Source organism: Periplaneta americana, chromosome 16 (assembly GCF_040183065.1).
Source record: "Periplaneta americana isolate PAMFEO1 chromosome 16, P.americana_PAMFEO1_priV1, whole genome shotgun sequence".
NCBI lineage: Eukaryota > Metazoa > Arthropoda > Insecta > Blattodea > Blattidae > Periplaneta > Periplaneta americana.
The window spans coordinates 77842312-77861305 of NC_091132.1; the positions used below are offsets into that span (position 1 = coordinate 77842312).

Here is an 18994-nt window from a genome sequence, read left to right on the forward strand (position 1 = left end):
TGACACGAGTAAAAATTCAAGTGATTCGGGAAGTGAATTAACTAGCTTTAGCGGGAAGGAAAGTCAGTGCCGAGAGGGGAAGTGAAAGTGTTTCTGTGAGTGCAAGAGCTGAAATGGAGAGAAGTGAAGAGAAGAAAAAATAGACGGGTTTATGGTAGAAATGGGTGAAGTGAATGTGTCTTGTCCAGTGATACATTTGAGAAGTTTAGTAGGAAGTTAAGTGGGAAGATAGAGGTAATGGAAATAGGCGAGGAGGATGATGGCGGAGGCTAGTCAGGATAGTGAAGCATAGCATGTACAAAGTAATGGGTACGTACAAGACGGAGCCTGGTTCGTTACCGAGTTGGTCGCTCGTAAGCTTGCTGGTGGCTGGGCAGAAGGTCGCGCTGATCAGGACGAAGTTTGTTTGCGCCTGCCAGTCAGTAAAGCTGAGCTTACTCTGCATTTTAAAAATTGTCTTTAAAAACAATAACAATTTATAAAAGTGTCAGGATGGATTGTATTGGTCTTCAAGTTCTCCTAAACGTATCTTAGATATTTGGGTATTTTCAGTACAGAAATAACCACGTAAATAATTCCACTTTTCTGGAAAGCGTCATAATAAAACTCTTTCATTAAGTCCCAATAGTTAATTCTGATACACATAGAACATTGATAAAATTATACGTATTAATTGCCAAAAGGTCAGTACCGGTAATTGTATTGCTTCTAAAATCGTCACTTTCTGTAAAATATAAATTATTCATTTACAAACTTACTTATTATTGGCATCTATTTCACACCACTTCTTTCTAGTGCCGAGATCAAGAAAGTATGGGGCTCTATCTCCATGTTCCCGAAGTGCCTTTATGGCATGAGAAGGAGCTACCTTTACCTCTATTAGTATCCATTTCAACTCCTCCTCCATCTCACAATTTCACAATAAGATATGGGCTTTGGTGCCAGGTTGAGCCTGATTTCAAAATTTGTAAACATTGATTATCCTACCGAAAAACTGTTTTTAGATTTTAAAGTCTTGAAAATACATCAAATTTATATCAATGCATTATTAAATTTTATATAAAAAATCACACATATATCAGATAATGTACTCACAAACAAAACCAAAAGCATGAATACAATACCTTTGTTGGAACCCAAGTGATTAACGAGCACTGCTTTCAACCAAAGTACTAATATCTGCTCTAGAATTTATAACAAATTAATAAAGAAATACGCACATCTATTTATCTCCAACAATTTAACATTTAAAATTGTATGTAAGCAATTTGTTATAAGTAATGATTAATTTTTAGATATTATTATGATGTAATTCATGCGTCTGCATTTATTATGTATCGAATCCTACCCTGAGCACGAGAATACTCTCTTTTAGGGAAGTGCTAGAATGTTGCAAATTTACAATTTCTTTGTATTGTCTTTTTCTGGCAATAAACATTATTATTACTATTATTATTATTATTATTATTATTATTATTATTATTATTATTATTATTATTATTATTTGAAATTAATCTTTCCCAATCCATTATACGCGTCGAAATGACGAGCAGTAGGAGTTTAACACGTGGGGAAGTTCTACGGACGCATGCGCAGTAAAGACATTAGGTGGTTGGTAGCTGGAAAAATGACGTGATTCATTCTACGAGCTACCAATGAGCTAACAGGCGACGTAGCAGTCTGCCGTCCAGGCCTCGTCTTGCACGTCTCCATTGCTTAACCTTCGGGCATTCCTTCCGACTAGGTAACCGGTCAGGCTATCAACTACCAACCAGGCTCCGTCTTGCACGTACCCTTAGGGTACGGGACGGTATGAACAGTGTCCAGTAATGTTCATATCTGAATTCTAACTACAACACATCAATAATTATATTAGATGATGTATAGGATCAAGGTTTAAACTTTGCCGTAAAGAAACTCCTTTTTTACTTCATTCTAACGTCTACTGACTACCCAGCGCTCAATATACAAACAATTTACTGATTTGAACAATGCTAATTGTAATAGTATATTTTTGATTATAGGAATCTTCCCCCTACGAGTTATCACTGTTAAGGCTGGTTCACAATAAGCCGGGAACGGAAAAGGAAAAGAGAACGAAAACGGAAATAATGTTAAAATAAACGTTTTTGAATGTGAGCAATCACAATACTTAATTGTGATCCTCAGTTTATATTGTACTTTGTTATTTTGTAGAATGTACTCGTCTAAAGAATTTGATAATTGGACATCTATTTTTTTTACATTGAATTTAAAATTATGCTTGAGGCAATGTTCTTGTGTAATATTTTAGTTTGTTAGTGTCAAAATCCCACATGATCCCAACTGGTCACTTTCTAAATCCACATGTTCCAAACGGAGCACTCACAGAACACTCATGATCCAAAGGTCATTGGCAAAACTCGTATGATCCATAATTTAACACTAAATAACTTTTACTCCTGTATAAATAAACACGGTCACAAATCTGAATAGTAGTTTTAGTAGTTTTTAATCACTGCTCTTTCATTTATTAACTTTCATTGTGAAGAAAATGGACTCCAAATATCACAAATACATTTTCCCTCATTTGTGAAAATTTTCATTTTTGGAACAAGTGACATATGACTTCAGATTCTCACCTCATCATGTGTATAGCGGGGCAGCCTGTCCTTATATTTTTGGTCTATGTGGTCGATGCGCTTCCACAGCTGGTAAAAGGCGGGATCTCTCAGAGCGGTCTGATGATGTTCCAAGGCACTTGGTGCGAGCTAAAACACACACAAGCAATTTAAGTAAAGCTTTGAGTAGATATATAACTTACACAAGAATTCGTTTTCGCGGTTCAGCAGTCATAACTTGCAACAGTAGCGTGATTGTCAAAAGTATCTCACTAGAGGTTTTGATTTTATCGATAAATCTGCGAATGACGCCCGAGCAGATTTATCTAGAAAAAAATCAAAACTCGAGCGGGATTTAATTCAGTATTACACGATTACACTTGGAAGAAAATACATAAAGATTATAAGATATAAAGAAAGTACTCCAATACAATAAAATATTAATTGACTTACTGAAATTCTATTTTTGTAATGTTAGATTCACTAAAACATTTGAACGAAGCCGCTATTTTCAGTTGACTATCTATGCGGTAAAGAAATGTAGATCGCAAAGCATGTTTTATAGTACCGTAAAGAATTTCCAGTTTGAAATGTTGACAAACAAAGAAACAAATAGCAGGGAGGTGATAAAACAGAAGAAAGTATATACAGATTAGAATAAATAAAGTAATCTGATACAATAAAATAGGAAATAATTGACTTACTAAAATTCTACAGGGACATCATTTTATTTTTACTTCAATTTTTATTGTATCTGAGTTTTTTAATGTACTTCACTCCCACCCCTTCTACAAAATGAAGTTCAACCATCATCCACACAGATCCAAGACCGCATATACAGTCATAGTAGCCTTGCGGTCATAGTAAACAGTACGTTCCAAAAATATGTTCGCGTTTTCCAGTGACGAAAGAGCTTTCAATATTGAATCATTTCCGCACAGGTACTGTCATCCATTTGCCTACGTCATATACCGGTTTTCCCCACCAGCTTTTATTCGCCAGCTAGTGGCTGGGCTGTCTTAGCTCTTTTCTGAGAACATTAATTTCTGTTAGGAATTGGACGTCTACGTAATATTATACAACTGTTTAAAATAACTTAAATAATAGGGCCTCGTTAAGTAATTAACTTTCACGTGATTTCCTCCCTTTCTAAGCCCCTACGACATAACCACTTGGACGGACAGTAGATAGTACGTCTGAGTAATTTTATCTTTTCGGATCGGGCAGAAGTGAAGATTGAATTTACAGTACGTAAGGTACTCTTTTACAGAGTAGGTACAGAATTATTTCAATATGAGTTACTAATACGAAGAACTAAACTGGTAATTGGGATTAGGTACAATAGTCTATAGTGCGATAATATGCACATTAGAACTGAAGCCTGTATCGAAATGAACGGCCGCCATTTTAAAAAAATGTGTTTAAATATCCATATTATGATTATTTTTCAACTTAACTTCATTCTCTATAGTGTACACTAATGTGCTGTAGACAATATAATATATACTGCATAATGAATATGTCAGCATGGACAGCTCAGTTCGTGAGTAAAAACACTCATTGTTAATACTGTACTGTATTTTGATTAAACAAAAACCTAATGAAAATGATCAAACTCAAAAGCGCAATATTTCCTAGTTTACGTAAATGGATGAACTGCTTTTCTTCCCTCCTATACCTAGTAAAGTGATTTGTTTGTATATTACGCCAGTATCATCGAACTCCAATCGTGGAAGAGGATAGCAAACGGCGTTTATCCAGAGGTATAGGCAAGTTAATATTAAAAATGTTAGTAAAAATAAAATGATGTCCCTGTATTTCACCAATGTTAACTTCATCATAACCTTTGCACGGAACCGACATTTTCAGTTGACTATCTATGCGGGAAACAATGACGATCGCAAAGTATGTTTTATAGTACCGCAAAGAATTTGCATTTTGAAATGTTGGCTAACAAAGAACTAATGCTAAGGATGTGATAAAAACAAATGCTAGGGAAGTGATACAAACAAATGCTAGAGAAGTGATAAAATTGAAGCGATAAACAGCCATGATTGATTGAAACATCATTTCGTAACGTTTTATTGGTCAAAAGTAGTATGACGTAGTAAAAGTGTAATAGTTTAATAAATCTACGTAACGATTAGTTTTTGGTCCTACAGAATATATGTGTTACGGTAACAATGGTTATTAGAGGAGAAAAATTCGTTCCGGCGCCGGGAATCGAACCCGGGTTCTTGATTCTACTTACTATGTGTTCTAACCACTGAACTACGCCGAAATTCAATCTATAACATAGGATGGAATCCCTCTCTAGTGTTTTTCCCTTTGTGGCCTGGCTCAAATTTCGACATAATATATTGTCAACTGCCATTATACAAGAAGCGCACTCAATTGAGTGACTTGGTGGATGGGATTCCACAGTATTTTGTCGAACTTGGAGTCAGGCCACAAAAGGAAAAACACTAGAGGAGAAGGATTCGATCCGGTGCTGTGGATTTAATTTTGGCGTAGCTCAGTGGTTAGAGCATTATAGTACGTAGAATCGGATTCGATCCCCGGCGCCGAAATGAATTTTTCTCCTCTTATATCCATTGTTACCATAACAGGTCTAATAAATACTATTTACTTGAGCTTAAAAGGTTATGTACCCATCTATGTTACGCAAGAAGATGCTGGTACTGCCTACCTTCATTTTCTACATTTTTCTGGCATCTCCTTATGAAATTACCCATTATTCAATTAGTCATATATGAGAAATCAAATTAATCTCTTCACGGATGTTATTCATCACTTCGTATAAAGCGTGTCGATTTGCCTATACGCTTTATATTTTAATATTCCTCAGAGATAACAATCACAGCGGATTAGATTGTGGGATCGAGTATTCCAGATTTTGTTACTGATGACTATGTCGTGAACACTTCGGGATTTGCGTGCAAGGAAACATTGGCTTACATGATTTATGTGTCGTTTCAGAGTCTTGCTGGAAAAATGCGTAACTACGTTCTCTTACAGTTAATTTAGCATAAACATTTCCAAAGTGATTTGCATATCTGTCACTATTTTTTCTTTAAAAATGGGTTTATTATACTGTCATCTCTAACTGCGCACCATACTCCAATTTTTAGGTCATAAAAGAGCAGATTAGGTTTTTCGGGATTCCAGTATCAGATGATTTGCGAATCAATATATCCATGTAAATGAAACCCAGCTACGTTGGGAAACGATCATCCGATTTAAGTTCTTATAATCTTATATCACAGTAAATTTATAGGGTTTTGACTTCAGTAACTTCGTACCTACTTGTACGAAATATAAGAAATTTAAATTTGTTGAGAAAGACCCAAAAATATTTTTTGAGGAATTTTCCAAGCGGTAACCAATGTGCTCAAGAGATCTTTTCTGTGACCGCTGTACATTGTCTTTTTCGCTTCTTATCATGAACACTTCCTGTTCCCCGAAATGTATTAACCAACTTACAAGTTATAGCGCGATCTGGGGCTTTTTCAAAAGGTTATTTTACGACGCTTTATCAACATCTCAGGTTATTTAGCGTCTGAATGAGATGAAGGTGATAATGCCAGTGAAATGAGTCCGGAGTCCAGCACCGAAAGTTACCCAGCATTTGCTCATATTGGGTTGAGAGAAAACCCCTGAAAAACCTTAACCAGGTAACTTGCCCCGACCGGGAATCGAACCCGGGTCACCTGGTTTCGCGGCCAGACGTGCTAGCCGTTACTCCACAGGTGTGGACATCTGGAGCTCGGATCACCTGAGAATTTCTCTTGAAATAATCTCCTGTCAGCACGAGAGCATTTTGTACGAACATACCAATCGTAAATAAACACTAGTTGTAGATTATAATAAGTAGACCTATTAATTTCATTCGAACTTTCATGGCAGACTATAAAAATCATTTAGGAAACCTATGCGTTCAGTATTGATTTTAATATGACACTGCGTACTGTTCATCAGTGGTCGTCAGCACTCGCTGAAATGGGTAAAGGTTAAGCGGAGCTGTCTTGTATGCCACGTCGTGCACCAGGAGGAGGTAGAGAGCATACCCATTAGCAGCTACGAATGCACCATAGTGCAGTGTGTTCTCCGCGGGTAAGAGACGCTTTCCCCAGGGAGCTCTGTGCTGATGACCGCTGCTGTACATCACCTTCAACTATTATCGTGGGACTTCGTGATACACCTCCATGTCGACAGAGGTCAAACCTTCTGTTGTGTGAATTATTGTTGCTGACTGGTTCACAGCTAATCCAGTCACTCAGCACAAATATTAAATTTTATAAAGAAAAGTCTATGAATTATATTAACAGAGACGACGTGCCAGAAACACACTTTGATATTAATAATCACGGTAGAAATGTAAGGACTGAAAACATTAAGCTAAAAGTAAAATTATTCACTTCTTATGCAATTAAATTGGAATGAAGAACTTTCACGTTCAATATTCTTATGTAGGTGGTTTTTATATTGAATTATTCACTAATTTTCATTTGAACAGATGAGGAGGCGAGAACTGGTATGTAAGCTGTACGAGACAGGAAAGAATGAGCTACCGGTATCAGATAGAGAGTTTGTTTCATGATGGTTAATATTATACTACGAATCTACCTATACGGAAGTTCATCTCAGATTGAAACCTATCTGCATTTCGACACCCATTGATGATATACAGAGTGTACGAAGAATGTTGTCCAATTAGAGCACTGTAGTACATTATATTGATTAATTTAAATATAGAACACAATATTGCAGGATCCATACTGTCGGAGATGTCGCGAAGACTCTATTTGTCAAATGGGCACATCGCCAAAACTATTGAAAATAATGAAAGAGGTTTAATAGTGACATTTATTTCTATGTTATATACGGTAATGCAGATGGATAAGTGGGCTTTACATCAACAAATGTTCAAAATATCCACCATCTATCTCAAGGTATCTCCTAGCTCGACGCACAACACCTTGGGTTGCTCTGCGCACTTTATCTCCTCTAATGGTAGCAACGGCCGCATGTAGGCGAGCGATGCGATCTTCCTGATCCTCCGGGATCACCCTGTACATCAGCTTCTTGAGGTGATCCCAAAAATAATTAGTCTAGTGGATTCAAGTCTGGCGACATTGGAGCCAAGATACAGGCCCTCCGCGACCTATCCATCGTCTTAGATATTGGTGGGATTCATTAGAGTAGTGGGTAGGTGCATCATCATGCTAAAACCACATGTTGCATCGCATCGAGTGAGGAATGTCTTCCCGTTCCGGGCAGATTTTTCCTGAGAAACATTCAATGTCCAAGTAGAAGGTATGGTCCTATGATGTTGCAGTCCATTAGCCCTGCCTACACGTTTATACTCCAGCGAATTTTAAGTCCTCTTTCCCTCATAGCATGCAGGTTCTGGTGTGCCCACCTATGGCGTTGGTGTTAAACATTTCTTCCTTTGTAAATAAGGTCTCATCGGACCACAGTATTCTTGTCAGGAGGTTATCATCTCCGTCGTGGTCTCTAACAGCCAATTATAAATATTGTGTACGATTCGGACGATCACCCCTCCATAAGATGCTGAACAGAAGTGTATCTATAAGCGTACCGAGCGTCCTATCTCAGAATATCATGGATGAGACCGATGTGCTTGAAGTGTTCGAGTAATATGTCGCGTGCGCAAAGTATCGTTCTCATTGATCATTGCCAGGACCCTCTCCTTCAACTGAGGTGTTCGACGATCCACTGGACGACTACGACTAGGGTGGAAGTCATACCCTTTTCCATCATACGTCTCTCCAGTCGCTCAGACAAATGGCGACTTGGATAACGGCGTGCAGAATACTTTGACTACGTAGGGACTAGTAATACCACAGTGTAGTATATATAGTCACGAAGCTTGAGTTGTGAGGGTGCTAGGAGCAATAGACTGTGCAGGTACTATTTCGCATTGTCTGTAATGATGTAATATTAGCGATCCTAGTGGTTAGCAACTATCTATGAATGCATATTTACTATGTATTGAGCTTCGTGACTATATACTGGACTGTGGTAATACTCTGACCCAGGTACAAGTCACAGTACTCTGCTGAACTGTACGTCTCCATCACAATGATAATCCGAAACACTTCCAAATTGAACTGCACGCCACTGCTTTTAGTCAGGTAATTTCACCCTGCATTCTAAGTACGTAGTTCTTAAGCGTTTTCATTGGCTATTACTGGATGTGCTTTTATTTATAAATTGTGTTGCCTGTTCCTACAATGTGAAACACTGGCTATCAAATGCCCGCTTTTTGTATTTATCCTTACACAATCATCACTGCTAACAGCGTAACAGTAATTCAAGAAGTCTTGAGGGTTCCTTTCGAGGCCATTAGAGTGATATTTTGGCCGTAAACTCTGCCTAAAGCTATATTACGTTCATTACTCCATTTTACCTGGGGTGAAAATTACGAGTTAGAGGATTGGTTCCTATCCACGGCCTTGAGTACTGTATGGCATTTTTGTACACTCTGTAGAAACTGCACGTGATACGGTCAGAGGACAGATCTTACCTCCTTTGCCTTTTAAGGAACCCGGAGGTTCATTGCGTGTCCTCACATAAGCCCGCCGTCGGTCCCTATTCTGTGCAAGATTAATCCAGTCTCTATCTTCATATCCCACCTCCCTCAAATCCAGTTTAATATTATCCTCCCATCTATGTCTCGGCCTCCCCAAAGGTCTCTTTCCCTGCGGCCTCCCAACTAGCACTCTATATGAATTTCTGGATTCGCCCTTACATGCTACATGGCCTGCCCATCTCAAACATCTGGATTTAATATCCCTAATTATGTCAGGTGAAGAAGAATACAATGCGTGCACCTCTGTATTGTGTAACTTTCTCCATTCTCCTGTAAATTCATCACTCTTGACCACAAATATTTTCCTAAGAACCTTATTCTCAAACACCCTTAATCTCTGTTCCTGTCTCAAAGTGTGAGTCCAAGTTTGAGAACCATACAGAACAACCGGTAATAGGTATAACTGTTTTATAAATTCTAATTTTCAAGATATTTTGAGACCAGACTACAGTAGATGAGTATCATATTTGTTACTGTTGCTCCAAGATACTCGTATTTGAATTTTGCCTCCTATTAAAAACTCCAATTTCCAATTTTTATATTTCCATTTCGTACAATATTCTGGTCACGAAAAATAATCATAACTTTGTCTTTTCGGGATTTACTTCCAAACCTGTCACTTTACTTGCTTCAAGTAAAATTGCCGTGTTTTTCCAAATCGTTTATGGATTTTCTCCTAACATATTCACGTCATCTGCATGGACGAGAAGCTGATGTAACCCGTTCAGTTTCAAACCCTGTCTGTTATCCTGGACTTTCCTAATGGCATATTCTAGAGCAAAGTTAAAAGTTAAAGATGATAGTGCATCCCCTTGCTTTAGCCCACAGTGAATTGGAAAGCATCCGACAGAAACTGGCCTATACGGACTCTGGCGTACATTTCACTGAGATACATTTTAATTGATCGAACTAGTGTCTTCGGAATACTAACTTCTATAATGATATTATTTAAAACCTCTCTTAACAGAGTCATATGCCTTTTTGAAATCTATGAATAACTGATGTACTGTATATTTCATATACTGTGAAAAGTCAGAACTTACGGCTTTACTTACCCCGTTCTTGTGGTATGGATCGACAATGCGTCCAACCAACAAGCAGTAGAAGTGGAAAAGGGATCCATAATATAATTGATGCTGGGAGTTGCTGGTGCCCTCGATCATTTCGCCGATATAATCCATGCCATGCTTGTCGTGGAACAGGGAACGTGGAGTGATGTGCTCCTGAAACACAAGCATTGTAATTAGAAGTCTTATCTCGGTATCATTAACATTTAGTGCTTGATTAATATTCTGATGTAATATGAGTTCAAGATACTCTTACAATAATAAAAGCATTAAAGATAACTTACATCGAAAACGAAGCCAAAGCTAAGGGCCTGTTCAACACTACTTTCGTAGTTCTTAATGTCATCGATATAAAAAAGATCGATGTCAGTTGGGTACATGTTGCTGGGACGAGCTGGCATTTCCTCGCCATTTTGATATCTTAGGTGAGGATTGTATCCGGTCTGAAACAAGATATGTCTTTGCTATATCTCGTTAAAATATTCCACTGTTAAATATAATTCAGTTGATTTTTACAAAATAAATTCATTTATTTGTAGAACTGTATAATAATATACATATTATGAAATGTCGTATCATTTTCATGACTTTGCATATTTTCTTTTATACACATTCGACCTTTTTTAAATGCCGAAGTAGACAATATATCATTATAGTTTCAGAATAATCTATACTATTAATAAATCTGTAACCAAATTTTCTCTAGTAATTTTCTATTTTTCAAGAATAATTGGTGTTAACATGTATAATTAACTATCCTGAGACTAAAAATCGAACTTTGAAAATTTTGTTTGTATGTCTGTCTTGATATTTGTTATCTTTTCACGCGATAATGGCTGAACCGATTTATACGAAAATTGGAATGTAAATTAAGTTTGTTCTGACATAGATTTTAGGCTATATGGCATTCAAAATACTTTATTTAAAGGGGGGATTGTAAGGGGTCCTGAATTAAAAAAATCGAAATATTTCGCTTATTATTGATTTTTATGAAAAAATATTACATAGCAAACCTTTCTTTTAAAACGATTTTCGATAAATTTTATTCTATGCAAAATTTCGATAGGACTTGTATTTAATGATACACACGAGTTTTAAAATGACAATGTTTTTCATCAATGCCGCCTCAGACTAATAGACTATAATGAAATGAAAACAAATGACTTCGTATATAAGGGGCCTTGCACAACAACAACAAACGTAAGCTATTCATTTAAAATTATTTTATACGGATATAATAATTTGTATAATGTAAATATATAAATGCTTATCAATATTAACAGACAGAGAATGTTTGTGTGTTTGTATGAAGTAATCTCAGAAGCTACTTAACCGATTTGTATAATTATTATTTCTCCATTGGAAAGTGTTGTTTCTCTAGATGGACATAATGTTTGTGCTATTACGATAACTCTTGAGTGAATCGAGGACAAGTAAGATTAAACTAGTTTCTTACGCACAGAAAACTTTAAATATAAACTGTATGATGTTATTTAAACTTTATTTGGTTCACATAAAGTAATCTAATTTTTTACACTTCAGTTTCTTTTTGTCCACAGAACATAATAGTATTTTTAAGAGCTTTATCGTATAGATGAACATTTTTCTGGGACCAAAAATACAGCATATAATGGAGTAAAATGAGTATTTTACCGTTGAGCTCACTGGAGCTGAGTTATTTTGCAAAGTGTCACGAAATAGTGATCCTGCACTCATAATTTACTCATATTCTTTTCATATGTTTCTTAAAATAATATTTATATACCACATTAATTTTCATCTCGGAGAATTAACGAACAACGAGGGTGTATTGATTTAGTATGCAGTAATAGTACGTTAGCTTAGCATTCCATTATTTTATAATTCATATATTAACTATGCTCATTTGAATTGTATTAAAATAGATAAAATGAATAAAGTATGCAATAAATGCAATGCAAAAAATGGGATAATGAGCCAAAGGGATTATGTTGCGCTGTTGTGAAAATTGTTCCTCCTGAGATTCAAGAGTCTCCACAACCAATAAAAAACTTACCGAAGTACATCCGTCATCCATACACTTTTTAAGTAATACCTAGGTATAAAACAGTACAACACATTTCAAGTGGTATCGTTTCGTGCAAAAGAAATACATAAAGTCAATTCTACGCCATCATTTAAAGTTCAAGCATAGGGACATCATTAATTAATTGGAAATCTTCTTCCAAGCTGAGAGTAAGAGCATTCAGTTCTTAGATGTGTATTTCATTTCAGACGCTAACCAATTGTGTATTAGGTCTAATATAATATGAGTCTTAGAAGTAAAATTGACGAACAATTTCAGAAAATATTGCATTATAATACCACAACTTTTAAATTTCGGAATATGTATTATATGACTTTCTCGTGTTAAATTCTATCGTACCTGATTTATATGTTTCGACCTATTATTGGTCTTCTTCAGAACTGGTCGTTGCTGGTCTTGGCGCGTCTTATTTTGTTTCCTATGGGAGTGTGTTTATGTAGTGTGTTCTGAAGAAGACCAATAAGAGGTCGAAACATGTAAACCAAGTACGATATAATTTAACACGAGAAAGTCATATAATACATATTCCAAATGATATAGTGTTAAAAGTTGTGTAAGCAAGATGTACAACTTTTAAAATGATTCAGGAGCAAACGGCTTACAACATACAAACATCTATTATTCACTAAGTAATTATAAAACTGTATTTAGATTTGTCAATATTAATTCTAGCAAATGCAGGGATACGCACGGGTATGGCTAGTTTTTTTTATATAAACACTAAAAATTGTACCATTATCTAGGCCTAAACATATTACAATGTTACCATATTGCATTATTATTACATTACTCTGCAATATGCAGCATTGTCTCTTTGTGAGGACATCAAATCGCTATGAAAATATATCAGGATTAAAAGCTAGTTCACACTAAACCGAGACCGGGAACGGAAACAATAACGAGAACGGAAATATTGTTAAAATAAGTGTATTTAAATGCGAGCATTTACAAGTAACCAGAAACTTGCCGGAGAACGGAAACGTAAACGTGAAAGTTAATTGTTAATGGTCACATTTAAATACATTTATTTTAACAATATATCCGTTCTCATTCTCGTTTCCATTCCCGGTTTATTGTGAATCAGCCTTAACACAGAAATTTATTTTAGTTCAAACGCAGGAGTTTTGTATCATTGGCTTTACGAACAAAAGAAGTCACATTTGTCACGTACCAATTACTGAATAAACAAAACCCTGTTTACTGCAAGGCAAATGGCGAATTGTGTATTGGAGGTTGCAAATTTTGAAGGTGTAACATTAATTCAACATCGTTTTAAACATGAGTAAAATTTAGGTGAGCTCCGAATTTTAAATCGATAACGTCATGGAACGGCATGTCTGAAGAAAGTGGATTTGTTAGAATGTCATACACTGGTGGCTTTAGGCGTGTTATCAAAACAGATCCTCCTATTGACGCTAGTTTCACATGACAACAAGGTCCAAGAAGAGTTTTAAGAGGACTGTCTGCAGAGATAGCTATGCCATACACAACTTGCCAACGTTATAGCTGAAACTTTACTTTTGCTGCATGTAGACCTATTCTGTTTAGGCATTACGCGATGTGTACTACAAGAAACGGATCATATTTGTTTTTCATACCACAGCTACAACAGGAAAGCAACATGGGTGTGGTGTATCAGCAGGATGGTACATCAACTCAGTGAGGAAAATAAATTCATGAATAACATTCGACATCACCTGGTGAGGTCGTGGTGGTCAAATACAGGCGTCCAAATTCTCCACACCTGACCCATCCAATTTCCTTGTTTGGGATTTTGTGAAGAATGATATCTCTGCACAGCGACTAAATTTAGTGATAATCTTAATACAAATATTGCCTCAGATATTGGTAAAAATAACCCCGAGGTGTTATATCACAAAAGATAGGAATAAGCCTCTCGTAATAAATTGTGTTTTGTACGCAATTGTGGCACGTTGAGGTATAATGTGGGAAGACTCTCATCTTTCTAGATTATCTTAATAGATTACATAAAATTGAATAACAAAAGATTTCATGTTAAAACGTTTATATTTTATCTTCCGAAACTTATCATTCTGTATTATAGGCGTAATTATGATTATTAGAGGAGAAAAATTCGCTCCGGCACCGGGGATTGAACCCGGGTCCTTGTTCCTACGTACCAAGCGCTCTAATCACTGAGCTCTGCCGAAGATCAATCCACAGCACCGAATCGAATCTCTCTCCTGTACTGTTTTTCCCTTTATGGCCCGACTGCAAGTTCGACATATAAGTTGTCAACTGCCATTATACAAGGAGTACACTCAACTGAGTGACTTGGTAGCCGGGATGTGCACTGTTTGGTGAAGAATCTACGTAAATATTAATCATAGTTACCATAACAGATATATTCTGTAGGACCAAAAATTAATATTTACGTAGACTGTATTATAATGGTAAGAATATCTGTACACAGAGTGTAGATTTTCAGAGGGAATAGCTCATGTTAAATGTAACAAAAAACTGTCATCATATTAGTGGAAAGTTCATAGTTTTTTTAAGAATTTTTTTCCCAAATTTTTAACAACCTCTTATTCGATAACTATTGCGAGTAGGAACGTGATTATTGTCCATGTCAATACGAAAATTAATAAAGATTAAATTATCCTTCTGGCGTATTTCAATAGCGTGGACGGTTTTCGTGTAAATTTAATTTTAAAAATGTCTCGCTTGAAGTCACTGCACGATGCGAGCAAGTTAAAACATCGCGGCAGAGAGCAGCTCACCTACTGATACACACCGAGTACGTTGATTTTTACATCTGTATCACGAGTAAAGTGTGTTAGCGACGGAGTGCTGAAACTTCAAACTTAATTTTCTAATTAACTGTGCATTTAATCACAAAACGTAATATAGATGTTCTATTCATTTACCGTGTACCCTATTGTGCCTTTCAATCTGCAAAGTTATTTAACTTCCAATCTGTAGATAGGGTACGTCATATATAACTTTTCATACACAAAATGTTTTCCAATAGTGATAACGAATTTCCGCATCTTCGAACTTATTTAACGGCATTAGTGAAATTTTCTGAACCTTCGCAATTATGCTTCATTTAGATTTATATTCTTCTGATTCGATCATCCGACAGGACTGCAATCTCGTGCGATACAGAAAACGTGCCAGATAGGCTACAGCTGTCAGTAAGTTTGTCTTAAGCTGCCTTTACTTCAAAATGAGTCCTCTTTCTATAATGTCAATTTATGATCCTTACTTCCTTTCAAATTAAGTAGTAGTATCTATTTTTATCGCCCCTAAAATCCATCATTCTCAAATCAGATTTCAAACGTTAACCTCGGATCCAATCATACCAAAAATGTATCTACTACATCAGTAGAAACGATATTTTATCGCACTATTCTCTATATTCTAATAAGTTAACTACTGACCTTCAGTGGCTTGCTGTACTGGAAATGTTTAACATCGGGCAAGCTGTTGGACAACCTCTCGAGGAAGTAGCGAGCATAGATCTGGTGGTAGGTGTAGTAGAATTGTTCACCACGTCGGTCGAATGACTTGCCGTACAAAGTAGTGTTGAACCAAGAGGGATAGATGTAGCGGAAGTACATGTTGAATGCGTTGAGGTCGACATCTTCTCTGAAGTAGGCTAGCAGGTTTTCTTGGTTCCTTGCAGTGAAGTTCACAGGGATAACGTGTTCGACGTGTTTGTCAGTACCAGATTCTGCGAATATATAAAATAGAATCACACACCTTTTACATCGCAAATCTTGACTTTTATCTCATGTTTCTCCGCAAATAAAATTATTGTACATTTTTAGTTGACCTTTGTTTTATATTCTGGATTTTAGTGGTCAGCCATAAATGTTGGCCAAGTGCCCAACTTGTGAAATAAATAAGATATTGTAAGTTTCATTCTGCTTTACCCACCACACACCCGACAACAATGTGACATTTTTATTCTTAATGATTCACCTCACAACAATGGGTAATCCACTCAACACAGCAACATAATAGTCGTTATTGCACTCCACACGACGACAATGGCAATACACGACGTGTATTATTGAGAAGAACAACAATGTACTTATAATTTCAGTTAATGTTCACAATGCACTATTTGCATAACAAAACTGTCAGTTCTCAATTCACAGTACGCTCTCCTTGGCTAGTTCTTCTAGCCTACTGTTCAAGTTCACTGCACGTGGAACTCCGGTCTTCCTGATGCGGTTTACTGCACATCGAACTAAATTCTTCCAGATGCGATTCCACTACATGTCGAACCCAAGTCTTCCAGATGCGGTTCCACTTCACGTCGAACCCAAGTCTTCCAGATGCGGTTTCACTGCACTTCGAACCCAAGTCTTCCAGATGCGGTTCCACTGCACGTCGAACCCCGGCCTTCCACATGCTCTCGAAGACTGGCTTCCTTGCTCGCTCGAAGACTCACTACTGATTCTCTTGTCTGCCACTAGCGCTTTTATTTCATTACATCATAACTTCTGGAACCTTCGAATCGCGTGGCTTTCAGAATCTTCGAGAAAGAGAGATCCGCTTCTCGGTGCTTCCTTACTTCCGCCCAATCATTGTAGCTTTTCTCCCCCCCCCCCGTTTCGTACCGCTTCTTCCGTCAGGGGCTCGTGTTTCCGTTTCCCCGTGCCTTCCTTCTCGCTAGATGCGCGCAACTCCCTAATGCGACTAGAACAATCCAGACGGGTGCTACAATATTTTAATGTGTTCACTTTTATAAATATCTAATTATTTCGAAATTGTTCATTGTAGGACTATAAATAAAAATAATAATGAAGTGAGGCAAGTCGTCAACTACTTGAAGCTCTGATATAATTTTCCTCTCAGCCTCAAATTCCCTTGCATGAACACGCGATCGCGTTCCTTTTAATTAGCTCTCCTACCATTTCAGACGGCACGCCTCTCTATTGCTGGATATGAAGTACTCATTCCTCCTATGGTACTATCTGTTCAGCGCTTAAATCTATCCTTAACTCGGTTAAAATTCCATACCAAGAAGAAAGTTGTTTCACGCAATTTATTTTCATAAATTTCCTGTGACTTTCTATATTTATTTTATTTATTTATTTATTTAGTTATTTATTTCCTTATTTACTTATTTACTTACTTACTCCGATGGAGTTATGGCCGACAGGCCTCCTCTTCCACACCACCAGAAATGCAGTATAACTACAAGAAGAATTATATAGTACCACAGGATAAAATTCTGGGCAGTAGTGGAACTAAAATTGCTATTTATTTCATACTGCCGTATTTTTTTACGTATTTTAACATCTATTTGCAGAATTTAATGTGGAACTAAACTCTCTTTTGGCTGTGCAATAATAAATTTTAAATTGAACTATGTCATTCCAGAACCTCGAACCAGGAAATTGAATTTTTAATGGCGACAAAGTCCTTAAAAAAGTAAGTTGAGTAGCCTGCACTTATATTAAATGATTTCAGGAAATATTTATCGGCTATATCTTTCCAACAACAAAACTTCTAATCAAATTTCTCGTTTGCCATCCTTTGAAATTCTACACACTACGAGACTAGCAGAGCTCAGGAAGTTCTTAATTGACTCTAATATATTTTGTAGTGTTGAAGTAAATCTTAGTTTCAGTTTTCAATTAAACGAACATTTGCAGTCAATAATGAATGTACCACGCAAAATGCTGTAATAAAATTTACGTTAATTGAACATAATAAAAAACAACAAGAGATATTTTTTGTTTTACCTTTCGTCCAGTATTTGTAAGCTTGCTGCAGTACATAGTCCTCCGTGAAAAGATATGGGTCGATTTCATATGGTGGAGGCAGTACGAAGTCCTTAGTGTCTTCGCGATGGAATGCGGCGACAGTTAAAGCATACATAAACATGCCCTCATTCACACGATCGCGGGCCCAGCAGGCGGTCTGGAAGAAGTACAAATTGATCATTTTATTTAGTTAAAATCGAAGTTCAGTTTAATGATAACTTTTGTGATATGATTGAATACTCTCTATGAAATCTGTCTTATCCCTAATCTAGCTCACTAATACAACTCACGTATGGGTAATTGTTGCGTTTGAAGTCGATCCTGAAGTTTTCATAATATAAAAATATATGTAAAAAACATAATGAATAAATTTATAAGCCAATAGCTGAAAGTAGTACTGGTAGTGTTAAAGTCTATAAAATTTGAAACTGTTTCCAAGAGAGTAAAATATGTATCCAACATAAAATCTTTACCTCTTTTTAAATAGGAAGTCCGGGCATAATAGATTTATATTTAAATTTTGTTATTCAGTTTCATTCCTTCATTTCTTGAAATCGAGAAATTTAGGCCTACATATAGTGGAATAATAATGTCAGATATCAAACAAACTTCTATATCTTGCAAGTGCCTCAAATTTTGACACTTAAGTTTAGTATATAAGTAAATCTCACCTTGTAGAATATGTCGTGGTCATTCGCAGCAAGATAAAGTTCAAAAAGTTTGATGGCCTGCTCTCTGTGCTTTTCGTTATACACAGAGAAGGGCTGTCCCCGTGGCAGGAATCCCTTTTTGTAGTGCACGGTGAAATTCTTCACCACGTGGGGGTACTGCAAAAAGAGAAATACTTATTATTGGTTTCAGGAATGATGTTTTCGTAATCGAATATTATATGTAAAAAT

The 18994-nt window shown here is 36.5% G+C and overlaps 1 protein-coding gene across 1 annotated transcript in view; it reads right to left on the bottom strand.

The window, feature by feature from the left end:
• The window catches only part of LOC138716510 (allergen Cr-PI-like), a 49500-nt gene that overhangs the window by 20141 nt on the left and 10365 nt on the right, over positions 1 to 18994 (bottom strand). Inside the window, exons 3-8 of the mRNA XM_069849655.1 lie at positions 18767 to 18922; positions 18075 to 18252; positions 15756 to 16048; positions 10568 to 10726; positions 10272 to 10439; positions 2622 to 2750 (exon numbers count right to left, since the gene is read on the bottom strand). Of these exons, the coding sequence (XP_069705756.1) occupies positions 2622 to 2750; positions 10272 to 10439; positions 10568 to 10726; positions 15756 to 16048; positions 18075 to 18252; positions 18767 to 18922 (1083 nt within the window). The remainder of the gene's footprint in view (positions 1 to 2621; positions 2751 to 10271; positions 10440 to 10567; positions 10727 to 15755; positions 16049 to 18074; positions 18253 to 18766; positions 18923 to 18994) is intronic.